The 18,250-nt window shown below is 44.0% G+C and overlaps 1 protein-coding gene across 1 annotated transcript in view; it reads left to right on the top strand.

The window, feature by feature from the left end:
* Nucleotides 1–18,250, top strand: part of myom3 (myomesin 3) — a 43,046-nt gene that overhangs the window by 9,256 nt on the left and 15,540 nt on the right. The window contains exons 4-15 of the mRNA XM_076160804.1: nucleotides 3,963–4,110; nucleotides 4,670–4,827; nucleotides 5,732–5,824; nucleotides 6,029–6,117; nucleotides 7,439–7,483; nucleotides 10,345–10,479; nucleotides 10,553–10,714; nucleotides 12,071–12,212; nucleotides 13,853–14,052; nucleotides 14,691–14,744; nucleotides 15,691–15,818; nucleotides 18,000–18,183. Of these exons, the coding sequence (XP_076016919.1) occupies nucleotides 3,963–4,110; nucleotides 4,670–4,827; nucleotides 5,732–5,824; nucleotides 6,029–6,117; nucleotides 7,439–7,483; nucleotides 10,345–10,479; nucleotides 10,553–10,714; nucleotides 12,071–12,212; nucleotides 13,853–14,052; nucleotides 14,691–14,744; nucleotides 15,691–15,818; nucleotides 18,000–18,183 (1,538 nt within the window). The remainder of the gene's footprint in view (nucleotides 1–3,962; nucleotides 4,111–4,669; nucleotides 4,828–5,731; nucleotides 5,825–6,028; nucleotides 6,118–7,438; nucleotides 7,484–10,344; nucleotides 10,480–10,552; nucleotides 10,715–12,070; nucleotides 12,213–13,852; nucleotides 14,053–14,690; nucleotides 14,745–15,690; nucleotides 15,819–17,999; nucleotides 18,184–18,250) is intronic.

The raw sequence follows: 18,250 nt of genomic DNA, 5'->3' as shown, positions 1-18,250 counted from the left end.
AGTGTCCTCTCTTGCCATCACGTGGAGCAGGAAGTGAGCGGGGCCGCAGGTGTTACCAGCTCAGGCTTGATGCATCCTGCCAATCGGAATCCAGCAAGGCTTTTTGGGAGGGGCTTTTAAAAAGACAGTCTAAATGCAGAGAGGAATGTGGACATCTGTATGACAAAATTGCATTAATTGCAATTCAGAACGTAACAGATTGTAACAGATTGTCTTAGTAATGAGCTATGCACAGGAAAAAGCCAAGTTGAGTGGATTTAGTTTCCTGCCAGTGGAGAAACTCTTTAACCTATTAGTGTCTCAGAATGTGAGAGGATTTTGTTGATGGAATATATGGAACATCTCTTCCTTACAGTGTCTTATGATCATGTTGTCAGGAGGGGGATTAATGCTCAGCTGTTAAATAATTCCCCTAAAATGGAGGGTTAGGTTACCGTGACCAGCCAGGCTTGCAGTCTGAGACATCTTTTGACATGATTTGCTTTTCCCAAATCCCTCCTCTTGGAGCACCTTGCCCTGTCAGGGTCACATGCTATCTGTTCTGAGATTTAATAGCATTTTCACACTTAGTGGAAGCTTAGTGGAAGCCGCTTTCCTGTCTATCTACAGCTTCATTCCACCCTTGTGGTGTCAAAAGGGATTTGACATTGCTGGTGTATGCAGATCTCTCCATCAGTGCTAAAAAAAAAACATTTATTCTGTTCTTCACGTGGTGAAAGCGAGCTGGACGCCAGCCGTAAAAAGGGCGACAGAGTCCAGAATGAGTATTGAAGGAGAAGATGAGTAATATTAGAGGATTGGTTTGCAGAGGGAGACGGTGGATGTCATGGAGGGTGAAATGTCACCCTCTTGAAAGACAAAACACATCTGACAGTAATGAGCCTCAGCTGCATCAATGTGGCCCTGCCAACTTGGCATCTCATTAGGTGCCCTCTCCAACTCCCGCACCCGCACCCCCACCCCCTCTCATCATTGAGTGCCTTTCCTCAGCCACTCGCATGCTTGGCTCTAATTCATCAGTCTTGTCTCACCTTCAGATGTTTCCACCTGTTAAATCCGCCTTCCTGTGGAAATTAACAAGCTCGCCTCCGTCCAACGGGTAATTTCTCTGCAGAAGCACAAGTCTTATCTTCCTTTGAAGTGCCGAGATTGATTTGGTCAGGAAGGATATTTTGGGATGGAGGCTGGAAATCTTGCAACGCTGAGAATGATTGACTCCTTCCAGGATAAAAGAGGAAGGGCGGAAGGATGAAGGAGAAAGCTCTTTGGGATTGCCACTCTATTTCTGGCAGGATGGAGGGACATGACATTTTGTGATATGATGTTTCTATTGATTTGTGTGGATATGAATGGATGAATATAAAAAGTTAACTTTTTTATTTTGTTATTCTTCCACCATCGGCTATTCCAATCAGTGCAACATTTTCAGCCATTTCATTTCTACTGACTTGATGTGTTTCTAGAGTTTAGTTTGTCTGCAACAGACGAGCCAAAGCAAACCTGTGGGAGAGAATGTGAAAAACATTGTAAATGTGCAATTTGAATGTATTCATTCATATTATTCATTTAATTTCATAGAATTATCCCAAGTGTTTGTTGAGCCATCCATGCTCGAGCGACCGTCAACGCTCGGTGAAAAGTGTTTGTGCATATTTACATTTGTGCTTCTCTGTGTGACTGTGAAGTAAATGTTCACATAATTAAGCTTTGGGGACTGTCAATCAAAAGGTGGTTCAGGATACACACCCCCACAGTGATGAAGGAGGAAGAATCTGCTTTTACAAATCTGCATTTTAAAAAGCATGCAAAAATTCATGATGGCTCATGTTTGTGTTTGTGTGTGTTTGCATGAATCTACATTTCTACATTTTAAGACATTTGGCAACACAAAAGGCTTCAATCTCTGACTGCAGAGTTCATTATAGACGGACTGCACCTTTTCCAGCCACATCTCCAGCTGTTATGAGACCACATGTGTACCTTTTGAGGTACAAAGGATACTCAGCTCAAATACCTACAGTCTGCAAATGACATTTATTCAATTATAATTTGTTCTCCCAGATTCCCTGATTAGCTTCATTGGCGTGTTCATTGGGATTCATCAAAGCATTTTATTTGTACTTAAACATAATTTTAGAGGAGACAGGCCATTTACATACATGTTAATACTCTGATTGTACTGCAGTGAAGCTATTACATTGATTGTCTCGCGTGTTTATTATAATGTGATTGAAATCACAGATAGAAACACAAATGGATTTATTTAGGTGTCAGAAACCACTGCACACATTTACTGATACTTCAACTAGGCAACATATCATGTTCACTAAAAGAGAAACCATATTAATTCCATGTGTGTATGTGTGGTAAACATAGTGATTAACGTCTGGTGGTGTTACCTGGCAGCTGGGCATGACAGCCTCAGCTTCAGAATGATCAGACATTGTGGACTTGGTGTTGTTTCACTGCCTGGACGTGTGCACCATATGTCTCTGTTTCTCTCCTCTTCTTAGGGTCTTTCTTTCTTCAGTGGCCCGTTTCTCTAACTTATGTTATATTGCAAGAGAGGCGTGGAGTCTCAAACGCACTGCCACTTTTCTTTTCAACGTCTCTGTTGTCCTTGAGATGTGTAAGCTGTTAGTACATTTTGATGCATGGATGTGTTAGAGTGTATTTTTTATGAGCCACTTTCCCCATGGGTTCCATGTGTAGGAATGATCTGCTGTTTTTATGCGAACACAAGAACATCCATATGGAAGCGTTCACGCTTATTGAAGTACATGCTGCACACAGGTACTTTGCCGCCTCGCTTATACCTTATATTAGAATGCAGTTAGTGAATAATACCGCCACTAACCATCTCCATAGCAACCAATTTCAAAGCCTCAAACTGTCTACACCTGAAGGATTCCTGGAGGGTCAAACGCCATTGTGTGCACGTTTGATATTCCGGTGGCATGAGACCAAACTCCTAAAAGCTTTTGAACAGTTGTAACAATGCCAGTGGCCTGAAATGAGCGTGCATACTGTCGACGTCCTCAATTGGCGTTTTGAAGACAAAGTGTGAAATATCTCCAGAGTAGCTTCTACCTTGAAATGCACCCAGACAGAAAGAAAAGTTAAAATAACAAAAATGGATGTAAAATTGCTCTTTGTTTTCTTGAAGACTAACTGCTGTTGTACAGGAGTGTCTCTGCTCCTGTCACCTCTGCTGATAGAACTCCTGAGTTGTCTTGACAGCCTAATCAAAGTTTTTCTATGAAGTAAAATATTTGTTTTCAGTCTCGTCTGAAGCCTTTTTCTGCAGCTGAAAATAATCAAAACACTTGTAAAGCTATTTCGGTGTCCTCCAAAATCAATATTATATTACTGTTTACTTGCTCTGCTTTTATATTCCTCCCTCACCCAGCCTTGGTATCGCATACGAAACTGCCACGGTGCATTCATATTTCTGGGATTTCACAAAAATGTGTTTTTCTGGTCATCCCGCAGTTCTGGACTCAGGACTCTGCGCTGGTCATTCTAAAACACATCAGCAGGCTTGTATTGAGCTCCAGATGAAGGGCAGCTACCCTGACATTCCTCTGTAAAAATGTCTTAATACAGTTTTGAGTTATTTTTCCTTCAGTGATTGGGAATCAGACCAGGCAGGAAAACAGCCCCAAAGCAAGATGCAGAGTTCACCATGTTTTTGTGCTCGCATGCAATGCCTTTTTTCTCCCAGGCACAGCATCCAGTATTTCCACAAAGTTCGAACTTTACTCTCAGACGTTCATAGGTCATTTGCCGAGAAGAAATTCCAAAGGTTTCCCCAACTTTTTCTTGCCACTTTATGTGTTATTTGCCACTTAACTGTTCTCACATATAACTTTAATCGCACCCACAGTGAAAAATATAGAGCTGTATGAATTGAATGGGGTCCGTAAACCTTGAAATGTTCCGCTCCTGTTGTGCTCCACCAGGGAGATGCTGACGATGGCTGCTGAAGACGAGCACCACAGAGACAAGTGGACCATGTTTGGGAACGAGGCTGAGAAGGTGGAGATAGATGTGATCCGGAACCAGCAACTGTTGCGAACCCGGTATGACCAAAAGTCCATCAGAATGAAGGTAAACATTATTAGAGTCCTGGAATATTCAGGAAGATCACAAGATTTCCTTATGTTAAGAGGAAAATTGTGCTCATTTCTGTCACTTAGTATTGAATCACCTCATTTGCTTCACTGCTTTTGGCCAACATGAATAAATCCTTGCCAGTGCTTCATGAAGTTGCTAAATGTTTCAGATATTTATTTATTTATTTGAGGTAAATGATTCTGAATTAGCTTGGTGAATAAAAGCCCTCCACTGAAAACGAAGTGGCCGTTGTAATTGAAAATAACAAATCCACACGTTGGTGCCAAAATGATTAAAAGCATTAAAATCTTTTTATTCTGCAAGCAATTCTGGGGATGTGGACAGGATTTTGACTAATTTTACCTCGACAAAGTATTTCATTTTTGGCTGGACGCGGTTTTTCACTGCGTATACTTACACATGCAAATTTTACACAGCGATGTCACCGTGTTGCATGACCTCCCTCTCATTGCCGTATTTGCAATTCATTTTGTAAGCGGTGGGCTTTCATCTGCACCTAGTTTTTCCATCTCATCTACATAACCCATTTTAGGCACAGAGGAAAGCTGCAGACCACCTGAAGTACCTGGAGCTTTTGAGCCGCAAGGCCCCAGACTTTCCAATCCCTCTGAGGGCGCACACTGTGTGGGAGGGCATGACTGTCAAACTCTCCTGCACTGTCCAAGGTTGTCCACCACCAAAGGTCACATGGTGAGAACTTCCGTTTTGAATTTCTCCTCACTGTTTGATCCGTACTTTGGTTTTTAGCAACCCAAATTGGTATTTTCACTAGGGGACAGCACGAAATGTCCAGACATGACGCCAACAGGTTTAACTTAAGAGTAATGATGTATAAGATGTAAGGAAGGAAAAATGTAATGTCCACATATGAGGACGCAGGGTCTCAAGAGGATAATGTAATGTCTCATGTGGTTGCAGTGCTTTGGGACAGAAAAATCATCCAGCTTCAGGGAGTTGAACTTGTGTATAATGCAATATTTAGCTTCAACGTTTCATCCTTAAGTCATGACTCATCTATAATGTAATGACCTTTGAATTTGTCATGAGATCATTAGAGGTATGGATGTTTGAAAGGTAAAGAAGTAGGTTAAGCCGTTCACCTGAACACAGCAGTGGTTGGGTATAAATTGAATGTCAAGAAGTCACGAGAAAAAGAGAACTGAGATCTACATTTCTGAGCCATGACTTGAATATGACCTGCTGTATTCACATGAAGTTTCTTGGCTCCATCCGGGCAACGTGCCAAACTAGACCTTGCTCAGGGCCTCGGTGACGAAGAGTGTGTGAGCGTTCAGTATTCATGAACCTCAGTTGACACGAAGATAACATGTGGCTCATAGGTTTAACCCTCCCAGATGGCATCAATCTTACCTGAAAAGATCCAATAGGCCGCCCTCGACAATAGGCAGCACATGACAGCCTCTGATCAAAGGACCCTTTTCACTGTTATAGCCAATTATCGATGAGTGGAAGATCTGCATAAGTATTGAGTTGAAAAGAGTCCGGAAAACCTGAAAGCAACCCGTCACTCAGTTATACTTTGATATTCCATTACTGAACTCACTCACATCTGTTTTTTTTATTTCTGCCTCAGGTACAAGGACGGTGCCCCACTGAGAATGTCTGACCAACCATGGAATTACAGTCTTCAGCAGAAATTTGGTCTTAACTCTTTGGAGATCAGAAGGTCGGTCACTAGATAAAAGTTGTTATCAAAGATTCAAAAAAGTAACTTTTATCCTTCCGTGAAAAAGGCACTTTCAATAGCAAAACAACTCAATCTGACCCTGAACACACCATATTCTTCTCACTCTGCTCTTACTTTGATTAGTAAGATTCACTTGTTTGTGTTCATCTTCCACAGGTTAATAACATTGTATATCCTCCCTAGGTGCTTTCCTGAAGACGCTGGCGAATATAAAGTTGTAGCTAAAAGTCCCCTGGGTGAAGCCACCACCTTTGCAACACTAGTGGTGAACTGTGAGTTGTATATTGTGTATATTGTGTATAAATACACTCACAAGGGACATCAGAATAGAAACAATCATCGTTTGCAGTGAAAGAGGCTGCTTGAGGTGGTTCAGGTTTAGTTTCCTGGACGCCTGCCTGGGCACGGAGACCGCAGGGCATGCTGTAGAGTTTATGTGTCCAATCTGGCCTCGGAACACCTTGGGTTCCCGCTGGAAGGGCTGGAGGGCATGGTGAGAGCGACGGGCATCTGGGCCGCTACGCTCAGCCTGGTGCCTGTTGTGACCTGAACCATGATAAGCAGTAAAAGAACGGATGCGCAACCGTAAATTCTCTGCATAATCTGAGGTCCAATCATCCACGCACAACGTTTATGTAGTGACAGCACTGCCTCCTAGTGGCTTTATTGCATTCTCGATATTCATTATAGATAATATAAATAATAGTAATGTTATTGTTATTTTTATGATTGTTGTAGTTGTGTACATTTACAAAGTGCTGCATGAGAGCAAACACAACAAATCAATCATGCAAAAGACGTTGAAAAAAAAGGAGAAACACCTAATAAGAAAATATATGAGCAAAGAAATAGGTCAGACTATATGAAAAAGTATGTAAAATGTACAAAAAGAACTGAACATTGCAGAGCAGTGAAGACGAGTTACAGAATCAAGTCTAGATGATCGTAAAGTCAGTGGAATGGCGACTGCTCTCCTTTAGGATACATTCAAATTCCATTTCCAGGTCTCCATAAAATTGATTTCTTATCTAATATCAATATTTAACTACAGTCTTTTCTTCCTTCCTGGTTTAACTATTTTCTGAAGAAATGTAATATTTGGGTGAGGGGGGGGGGGGGGGGGTAAAAACAAGATGAAGATGATCCAAACGTGTGCAGTCATTGCCGCGCTCTCGCATGCATAATGAATCAGGAGACACTGGCACAGTCGTGACTTAGGCTCTGAACCCTGCAGAGGCCACTGAGCTCCACTCTTCCTCTCTCTCTCTGCCTGTTGTACCTTTTATAAACGGCCCAACCTCCATTGACAGTGAGATGCGATAACTGTAGCAGATGTGAGGGACCCTAATGAGACGTTTCAGAGCTTGTCCTCGCCATCTATATTTCAAAGATAAGATATGCAAAAGTGAATGTTAGATGTGACTAGCGTAAGTGTGGCATTGCTTTCCATCTTTTCTCCTCTCATTATCACAATCTCTCTCCTTCTCTGTATCCCCCCCCCCCCCCCCCGCCCCCCCCCATCCTCTTCCTCCCCCACGTCCCTCCCTCCGTCCCCTTCCCCAATCTTTCCCGCTCCAATACTCTGCGATCCAGCATATCAAGGAGCGTCCGCTGGTTCAGAGTGTTCACAGACCCCCGGTAAGTTTCATAGCAGCGCCTAATGAAAAATGTCCTCTTTCATTTTCTCTGCCACCCTTTGAAGTGCTTCCCTCCACCAGCGACGCACGGATAGCTGAGTGGCTTTGAAGGCTGTGACACAACACGGTTCACAGTGCACCTCATGAAGCGAGATTTGCTTGATTTGAAAGGGAGCGGCTGTGTTTGTCATGTGTCTGTGTGAGTGAGTGGGTGGGTGGGCGGTTGTGTGTCCATGTTGGGTATAAATAAGACTATCTCTGGGAAAAGTTGCAGTAGGGATTGAGAGACTTGCTTGCATTTGAGAAGAAGAGACAGTCATGTATATTTCATCCCCTGGAACTGCAGGAGATTTATTCCGTTTTGCTGCGAGCTGTGAAGCCTCACATATTGGCTGTGGCACTCTTTGGCCTCGATTAGTCTCCACTGTGTGTGAGCATCGCACAGCCATAGGACAGTACACACTGCATCTGATAAAGCTACATATCCACAGCTGTGTACAGTGGGAGCAGCGCAGCCAGTGTTCCAGTGTTCAGGGGCAATCTTTGCTCCCAACACACAACATCTCTCTGGATGCTCACGTACCAGATTATGCAGCAAAATATCCAAAATGGACACTTTTAACTGGGTCTCCTTGATTTATGTAAGTGGTGATATTATACTCAGAGGCTTTGTCGCTGAAATTTGGAACGTTATTACTCCAGATGTTTCTCTACAATAGACAAAGGCGAATGTCAAAGTCAAAGTCAAACTGTCAATTCTAAAGATCAATCATCCATTGAGCATATTTCCTGTACTTGTGTGCAATTAACCTTTCATTTACCAATTCAGTGGTTTAGATAATTTGGTTAAACTAAATGTACTGCTTGAACTGGGCCTGAAGTGCTGATGCCGACTTGAATCTCTAACCCAACGGTGCCGTCCATAAAGCCTTTTGAGACGTCGTATGTTGGCTACACAAATGAACACAACATGACTACATTAGATAGATTCTTTGTTGGACTCCTCCAGATTTACGCAAGATGTTTTGTAAGACTTTAAAGCTTTAAAAGATGGAAATTATAGTTCTTGCAGATTGACCAAAGAGACATTTACGTTCTATGTCAATTTTAGAATTTACTTATAAAGAGAAGACAACTTTACACACATGTGAGAAATAATTATACCTGTGGTCACCTCTTACTCAGAAGTGACATTTCTATTCCCTTCTTCAGTTTGATGGATTAACATTTGTGATGAATGGAGAGGCTGAATCACACTTTTACTCCTACTTTGCTTCTGCAGAGGTGCTGTGAAACCCCCCCCCCCACACACACACACACACACACACACACACACACATACACACACACACACACCCCTCACAGACACACACACATGCAGAAATTAAGTGGCAATCATTTGGAATGAAGCATTATCAGCATGTAATGCCATCAGGGCGAGCGTGCAGAGAAAATTGGCTGAGGAATCTCGTGCTGCCAGTTTTATGTCGCCCGTGCTTGATTATCTTGTATGGTGCAGGTCGAATTTTCCAACACAAATTACTCACTGAATAAAGATGCAACCGTGGTGAATTTATCATAATCATCGCGGCGCTGAGGGAAGCGCGAGTGGAGTGTTTGACTGATGCAAAACAAAGATCTAAGGGGGGGCGTTTTAATAAAGCGCCGTGCATTCCCTGTGATTGCCTGGTCTGCTGAGGAGAACAAGATCATTATATGAGACACGTCACATTCGCTCACACTCAGTCGCCGCTCAGAACAGAGATTTGACAAGGCACCGCGTTGCTTCAGCGCCCTGACAACTGAGAAGATGGTAGCTGAAGGAATAACTTGTCAGAGATGGAGCACATTCAGAAAATTGTCACATCTTCAGCTTTCCTGTCGTCCTCGCTTGCTTTTCTGTCCCCCCCAATCCCACACACACACTCCCTCCTCCAGAGTGTCTCTCCTCCTGGCTGTCCTTTATCTCTTTGCTTCCTTGGTTGGACGTTTTCCATTACAGTTGTTTTAGTCTGCATACGAGATGGTCTCTCTCTTTTTCTCCCTTAATTAAGACCCCTCGCTTGGCTTTGTTCATGTTCGTTCCCTGCCACCACAGTGAGAGAACAGAGGCGAGAGAGACGCTAGTTAATTCTGGCATGCAGGAAATAATGAGAGATTCATGTCACCGGAACAGTAATGTATTCAGTGTTACAGAGACAACACAGCAAATCTGGCCAGGTTTACAAGAGGAGATGATGGTGGACTGAGCTCTCATTTATTGCCACCTGGAGTCAGTAAAGATGCTGCTGCCTGCATGTGTTTCCACTTAAAAGTCAAAAAAGTTCTGCTGTCTTTTCTGAAGCAGGGTGAATAGTGAACACTCTTTCTCTCCCGTCTCTTCACATTGTGTTTGGTTTGTTTTCTACTGCCAAAGGTAATAAACTTGAAATGTTAACAACCTATTTGGAAAAACTTGTTTGTTAAGGATGGAGCACGACCCAGGGAACAGTTGATGCTCAACCATACAAATCAGAAATATGTATCACCTGAGAGACAAATCAGATGAATGGGTGAAGTTTGGGCCAAGGTCTGGTTCTGTTGGGCTTCAATGCTTCTTTGGACAGGAGACAAAATGAATGGAATTGCTGTAAAATAATGAATAGAGCAGAAATATGTACTAGATGAATATTAGGTTTGTCGGATTTGTTTTTTTCTCTTAGGCCAATATATTAGAAATTGTCTTCTTATCTTGTTTGGCCTTGGCCTTGGCCTTGTTTGTCTCTTTTTACTTGTTTGTTCTTTCCAGTACGTAAATTCTCCTTTTTTTGTTCCCATTGTGCCTCATCGTCCTCCTCTTCTCTCCTCCTCACTTGCTTCCAGCCTTGGAACCAGAAGCCCAGTTCGGGACTACCTTCCATCCAACATGGGTGAAGGAGGGCAACGGCCTCAGCCTGCAGTGCACCTTCACCCCAGATCTGCTGCCACTCCAGCAGGACGTCACCTGGTTCAGGGACGGTGAGAACACCAGACTTGACTTATGGATTTTGGACAATTTGGATGCTTAATTTGAGCTATTATCATTCTACAGGTATTCAGCTGCATCAATCAAGCACAGTGGATATTATGACATCCAGCAAAAAGGCCCTGATCGCCTTGAAGGCTGTACACAAGGAGCATGAGGGTCTTTACACAGCGCGTCTGAAGACCAGAGACGGGTTCAAGGAACACAGTGCCTTCGTCTACATTAAAGGTATAAGGACCAAAAAACAACAATTTCATTCTAAATCAGGACTGCAGAATCCGATCACACCTTTGATTGATTTGATTTCACATCACAGTGCACACATTCATGGTAACCATCTCTCTACACCTACTTCCTCTTGGCGCAACGGTGCGGCGTGGCCCAGGGAAGACTTACCAAAGCTTGGTATGAATCCAGATCCAAGGCCAAAGTCAGAGCAAAAAATCCTGGTTTTCTGTTTTAAATACAGTACCTGCATGGAGAGTCTGTTGTGGTCCTGCTGTTAGCAGCTATGACAGGACCCAACGTGGATACCTGTCGCATCAAATAACACCTGAAACTCCTGCCAGCCTGCCAGTCCATCCCAAATGCATTATTCAGCATTTCAGAAATCTGCAACACACTCAGTCGTGACCTTGAGATATTTGCATATAAAATATCTGCGATTTAATTTTTTCACGCTACGTCACCGTGTATAGCGTGAATCCATAACTTTCAAATTCCTGTCAGCCAAACTGCTCTGACTCATATGACTGAACGCTTCCATCACTGACGCTGTTCCTGCTGTAGGAAGCTTGTTAACATTGTTAACATTGTTCTGTGAAACTATAGACTGCTCGCAATCTCCTGTTTGCTCATGTACGTCGTTTGCAGCGTGCAAATAACCCAGAGAACAACTCCCACTTGACACATCGAACATTTCAAATGGGCCTGGGCAGTCCTGCGAGGGGGCTTGGCCAAGTCTGTGTGTGTGTGTGTTTCCTTATATCGGTGCTTTCTCGCTTATGTGTTGCACCTAAATTGCCGCATTCGCAGTAATATGCACTGAATCATTCATGAGCTTGATGTGCGCACACCACAATACATACAAGTCCTGGCGTGCGTATGTACATAAACACACATTTTCATGCAAAATAATGTTTCCTGCTAATGCTTCCTCGCTGTGCCAGAGGTGCTAATTAGTGAATCAGCCGGATTCACCCGCGTGGGTTCACTGCTACATTCAGCCGGTGTATTTGCATTACAAATGAGAGGTACAGGGGAGATGAGAGAAGGGGGGGGGGGGGGGGGAATAACAACAGGAAAGAGACGTGCATGGTGTGGAAAATACAAATTCATCTCCAGACTGAAGAACACGATGCCTCCTCTCACTTCGGTCATTTGTCACCTTGGTGTCTCACAGGTGCATCTTTGTTCCTTTGTTGATCTCTTTCACGTTGCCTTGGACCCAATTGCGTGTATTTATAATCTTTACAATATTACATGTTGCTATGGCAGCGTATGCATGTGTCTCTGAGAAGGAGATAGAACTCATTGGTTCCTCTTCCTCTTTAACCCTCCTCTTCCTTCTCATGCGTGCCCCAGATGCCTCGGCGTCCGTGGCGGGGGGGCCGGCCTCTCCCCTCGCTGTCCGGGTGTTGGACGTCAACAAGGACTACGTCTTCCTCACCTGGGAGCCGCCCAGTGCAGACGGATCGTCTTCTGTCCAGGGATATTTTGTGGAAAGGTGAGACGAAGACATTCTGGATATACCGTCTTCTTCTTCTTCTTCTTCTTCTGTGTGAACTTACCTTTATTCATGAACTAATCAATGCTTTTGTGCATTTCTTAGATATTTCTTTAATTAATTATTGATTTGTGAATGAGCTCTTTCAGCTGTCCAACTGATTACACATCCAAATGACAACCACCTGTACAAACCACCCCAGCAGACATCTTTTAGAATAATAATAAACCCTCATATTAAATTAAATTCCAGGATGAGACGCCGCATCTGCTGTTCGTTATGGACGATCGATTAAAATGCATGTGTGTGAACAGGCATTTACTCTATAAAGTCTCTAAGACAAACTTAAAGCAATATTGAGAAAAGTTTCTTGGCCTGCATCTGCTTCTCCTCTGCCAGGAACGGTCGGCACAGAGAGGAGATCTGTTACGGCAGAATCACATTTAATCTGCACAGTATTGAATAGCTTAGATTCAACTCGTTTTCTGTATATAGCAACGTGCTCGCAGCACCACTGAAGCACATCCTGTTGTGCACGTTGGTGAGGAAATTAGATAGAGGCGGATAAAGATGGCGGCAGCGGCCAGGAGTTTGTTATATGCATTTGGCAGAGTTCACTGGAGATGGATGATATACACGGTAATTATCGGCCCTCAACTCCATGTTAACAGCAGAGTCAAAGGCTCCCGCAGGAGAACAGGTGCTCGCTTATCACTGACACCGATCAATCAGAGTGATCCTCTACGTGTGTGTGTGTGCGTCAGAGAGTGAGAGAGAGATGACATTGGAGACATGACCAATTCTGTAAATGTAACTCAGAGTCCCTGCAGAACACAGAGGACAGAAGAAGAAAGGAAGGAAGAAGCTGTGAACGCATGCGTGAACAAACAATGAGAAGAATAGAAAGTAAGAAGAGAAGGGAATAATGGAGGACAAAGTGAGGAGAAGAAGATTGAAGTGCAAAGGAGGAAGGCAGGGAGGAAGGTGTGAAGAGATGAGGAGGGAAGGAAGTGAAGAAGACAGAAATGAAGTGTAGGAGGATGGAGGGGAAGAAGGAACCAACAAAATGGGGAGAGGAGGAAGGGATGATGATGGAAGAAGAAGAAGAAAGAAAAAAGAAAGAAGATGAAAGAAGTAAGATTCAAAGTGCAAGCTCAGATTTTACTGCGTCGACATTCTCTGCTGCCACCAAACAAAGAGTGAGAGAGAGAGAAGGAGAGCGGAGAGGTTGCTAGGGAACAGGGAGGCATCCAGCACTTTGTCCTTCCACCAATAACCAGGAACGCTCACAAGTTGTATCATTATGAGTCAATAAGGCCCATATGTAGTTACACACACACACACAAGCAACCACACTAATACATCTCTCTCTCTCTCTCTCTCTCTCTCTCTCTCTCCTTCTTTCCTTCGTCCTTTCTTATCCTTCTTCTCCTCCTCCCAACTTTTCCTCCTTTCCATTTGTTCCATTTGTCCTGCTTGTGTTCTTTCTTTCTTTTTTTCTTTCTTTCTTTCTTTCTTTCTGTCTTTCTTCCTTTCTTTCTTTCTTGTATTGTCTTCCATCTTCTTTTGGGAGAACACATGAATGGATTTATTTTCTCTCTCTCTCTCTCTCTCTCTCTCTCTCTCTCTCTCTCTGTCAGATGTGAGCTCGGTCAGGATCAGTGGGTGCGTTGTAACCAGCAGAGCCAGAGAATGTGTCACTACCCCGTCTTTGGGCTGAAAGTTGGGGCCGCATACCAATTCAGGGTGCGTGCTGTCAACCAGGCTGGCGTGGGACGTCCCTCCATGGCGACCGAACCTGTCCTCACTGCAGACCCGCTGGAACACACCAGGACCATGGGTAACAGGTCACACCCTTGAAATAGCCACACACACACACACACACACAGTGATTCATCCGTGCTGTTGATCCACCTCAAACACCCCGGGGGTCTGCAAACAGAGCAGCGCTGCCAGGATAAACAGATGCAGGTGGTCGCAGCTCATTCTGTACAGCCAGAGGGTTTTACAGGCATTACAGCATCTTAATGACAACGACAGGAGCACGTTGTTTCTTAAAAGATTACGTTCAAAGCTTTATTTTTAATGCTTTACTCAGTGGAGGGTAAGAAACGACAGAGGGGAGGGAGGGAGAGAGGGAGAATGAGATGTGACATAAATCACGGCGTGTGTGTGTGAGTGTGGGTGTGTGTGTAAAACGGGGAGGACAGATGGGATCTGGTCAGATGCTGTGGATCATTAAACACAGATGAAGGACAGACAGAAGGTTGACTTGCCTCTGGCCAGTGCTCCATTCTTCCATAACTCTTTCTCTCCTCTTTACATCCCTCCGTCTCTCTTTCTATCTCTCTGGTTCGCTTACCAATGACTGCTCCTCCAACATTAACACTAATAGTGTTATTACGGACCCTCATATAACTTCATTACCAGGATATCTCTGATTCACCCACCCTCTCTCTCTCTCTCTCTCTCTCTCAGTGGTGGACGTGGACAGAGGGAGGACAATCACCATTACAAAGGATGAACTGGAAGGTGAGATGATTCCATCCCTTCTCCGCTTGGACGCCCTTTTTTCCCAGCTCAATTTCGCGCCCCCCCCCCCTTCTCCCTGCGCTCCGCTTGCTCCTCGCCTTTAGGTTGCCCCGGGCTCGTGCGTTAATGCATCTTCATATTATATGTAAGAGCTAGCTGCAGTAATTGTATGGCTGAGGCAATGAGCATTTGTTCCATTTAGAGCAGAAAAGAATGACATTTCCCTGGTGACAACCCTGGTAAATGCACATAAATGGCCTGCAGGAGTCTGGATGTGCTCAGCTGCGAGAGGACTGATAAGAGAGATAAAGAAGAGAGGGATATTGTGTTTGAGGAGTGCATGTATGCTTCCTTTATCTGTACGCTTAAGGAGGTTCAGCAGAGTACATGACTAAGACAGAGAGAGTGTGTGTGTGTCATTTTGTACTTGTCCCTGTAGCTGATCAAGAGATCCACCTCAGGTTCACTCAGGCCCTCTTTGAACTCACTATGGCTCTGTTGACTTCTGAGGGGGACACTCGGACAGACAGGCAGAGAGACAGACAGGCAGAGAGACAGACAAGGAAAGAGAGAGAGAGAGGCAGGAAGGCAGAGGGACAGACATGCAAGCAGAGAGGCACATATTAATCATAGCTGAAGACTTGTGACTAAATTCAATCATTTATTGTGTGCTGACACAAATCATTTGCCTCTCCAACATGTTGACCAGCACTCTCGACTGTGTGGAGTGCAAATGAAGCCGAGGCGTCCCCGCGTCCCCGCGTCCCCGCGTCCGCTTGAACCAAATCCATCACACTGAGCATCAGATTTCCCACAGCAGATTTTCCTTTTCTGTTCACCATCTGGAAAGGAAAATAAATATCAGCTGTTGCATCATTATTTCCTCTGACCCTGTTTCCAACTTCTCCTCCTCTTCCTCCCTCTTTCTTTCATCTTCACTCTGCAGGTCGCATCAGGGTTCCCTTCCCTCCCACCGGCGTCCACGCCTGCGAGGTTCACGACACCTTCGTGGTGCTGAGCTGGACCGAGCCTGAACCGAGAGGCATTGAGCCGCTGACCTTCTATGTCGAGAGGGTTGGTATTTAATCACACACACAAACACACACACACACACACACACACACACACACACACACACACACACACAATTTGGTATTTCTATAATTGTAGGGACCTTGGTTGTGTCCCTAATCTAACTCAACGACATGCTGGTGGTTTCGTGTTTATGTTTTTCAACAATTCACATTTCTAAAGGTTCATTATAAACTTTGTTATTGTCAAATGGTGATGCAGTTGTGGACAGAAAGCACTGTTTTGAAAGCACTACCTTGTTTATGCATTAAAGGTTACAGAGTCACAGAGAACCACTGTGTTTAGATTAAACCTTGAAAGCAAACAGGAAGCAAACATGGGTAAATATTAGAGTTTGTTACCAAATCCTGAGGAATGGATGCTATATACCATCTCCCAATCTCCAATAACCTCTAACTTTGAGATGCTCTCATTATTACTGCACCGATGTCCATTACAAAGGCAGCGGCCGCGGCTGGAGTTGAGACTGTGTACGTTTCAAGCTGTGATCTAATCCTGTTTACATTGAATTAGCCCTCTCCCGAGCAGATTTGAGTTTACGGATGCGAGGCTATGTCTCATTAATCCACGTAGCCAGAATAGGCCCCTGGTTTGTGAGTGCATTACCAAACAAAGACAATGCTATAATGAAACCAACAACCACAAAGTCAATGTAGCATTTATGGCACACTTAGGAAAATGGGTAAAAGTAATACAGTGAGCACGTCGATGGGGAGCTGGCACATCTCCTAATAGAGACATCAGGTCTGAGGACAGGTTTGGAAAAAGAGCTATAACTGAAAACAATCACAAGCTAAATGTCATCACAGGTGTTTGTTTTGTGTGTCAAGAAAAAGACAAACGCACAAACTTCCTCGCTTTCTTCTCCTCTAAGAATGCACAAACCTGCCAGCGTAAACGGTTTTAGACCCACATGCACGGAGCAGAAGGATCCGTGTTCTTCTTCTGACAGCTCCCACATTAGTTTGTTGGGTTTTGGGCAGTCCAGCTCTGGATTGTGGGCCAAAGGAACAGCAGGCTCCTGACCACAGCGCTAATTAAAAGGGACAGAGGGAGGAAAACACACACTTCTACTGCTGTGGCGTCAGTTTTGCTGAGAATTTGTGGACTCATTAAAAGCCAGCAGACCTTGATGTTGCTCCTCTGTGCCGTGCACTTCTACTTTGGCAGTTTTGGTTTGTCCTCACCTGCAAACTTCCAAGGCTATTTCGATATACAAAGGCCGATTTCTTGTAAGTTTTGTGTTGTTTTAGACTCACCAGAAGCAGCTTTTGTTTGTGTTATGCAGCAGTATTTTGAGGATTTGTTTTCCGAGTGACATTTGGTGAGTTTTCGAGTGAAGATGTAAGGTGAGAATGAAGCCAAAATAAGAAAGGTTTTTGACCCATCTCTTCAACAATGAAGCCCCTTGGCTTTCCAATATCAACCCAGACGACCAACTGCTTCTGGCTACAATAATCAGGAATAAGGTGGAAAGCTTCCACAGGAAATAATATTTTTATTGGACTTTTATAAGTTACTGGGCTAATAAAACTGTCAAATCTGTCAAAGGCATGTGAAATTACTACACTCTGCTGCTTCACTTGCCCTGCAGATAATGAAGAGAATATTCAAATATCCTTCTCACCCATGAGCACACTCCTAATAATCGCTGATCTCTTTGACATGCCACATTCTATTGTTAAGTTTCCGTTTCAAGCAGGGAGGAAGGAATGGAAATACTGTTAACTCGGAACAAAAGGTTAGGAAAGCAAACCCAGAGCGTCATTAGCCAAAACAACTAATAGGCGAAGACGGGGAACAGATGATGAGCTGGATCTCTGAGGCGAGCCCGGCTCTTTTATCTATTTGGCATTTCGGTCAATGTGTTTATGAATCTCAATCAGGTTGTGTTTATATTTCTGTCTCTGCTCATTATAAAAGTCTGCAATCTGTATTCCTCTTTGCCCTTGTCTCAACACATAATGGTTTCATCCAAAAACATTAATTAAGACAAACATTAATTATCTAAAGAGCAGCTGACACTATAAAAGCGGAATGAGTCATGAGGCTTTTAATGAACGTTGAGTCGTGTTAACACACGACCCTTTTGTGTATGTAACGGTACTGAATGTTGAACAAAATACAGCTTCGCCACTCTAATACGGCGTCTCTCTCTCTCAGACTCTGGCAGGGAAGGACAGCTGGGAACTGGCCAGTATGGACATGGCGGTAAACTCTCCCAGATTCCCGGTGTTTGACCTGGTCAAGGGCAAAGAGTGCTGCTTCAGAGTGCGCTCCATAAACAAGTATGGCGTCAGCGACCCCTCCGAGCCCAGTCGGCCCATCTCACTTGGAGACACACAAGGTACAAGTACAGGCTTCACTGGTGTATTAGAAGAGACATATGAGCGCAATTTATGACCATTTAAAGG

This window comes from Genypterus blacodes, unplaced genomic scaffold (assembly GCF_046128005.1).
Source record: "Genypterus blacodes isolate CSIRO-AG114 ecotype Tasmania unplaced genomic scaffold, CSIRO-AGI_Gbla_v1 ptg000107l_1, whole genome shotgun sequence".
In the NCBI taxonomy this organism is placed as follows: Eukaryota; Metazoa; Chordata; class Actinopteri; order Ophidiiformes; family Ophidiidae; genus Genypterus; species Genypterus blacodes.
This window is presented reverse-complemented; position numbering and strand designations above follow the sequence as displayed.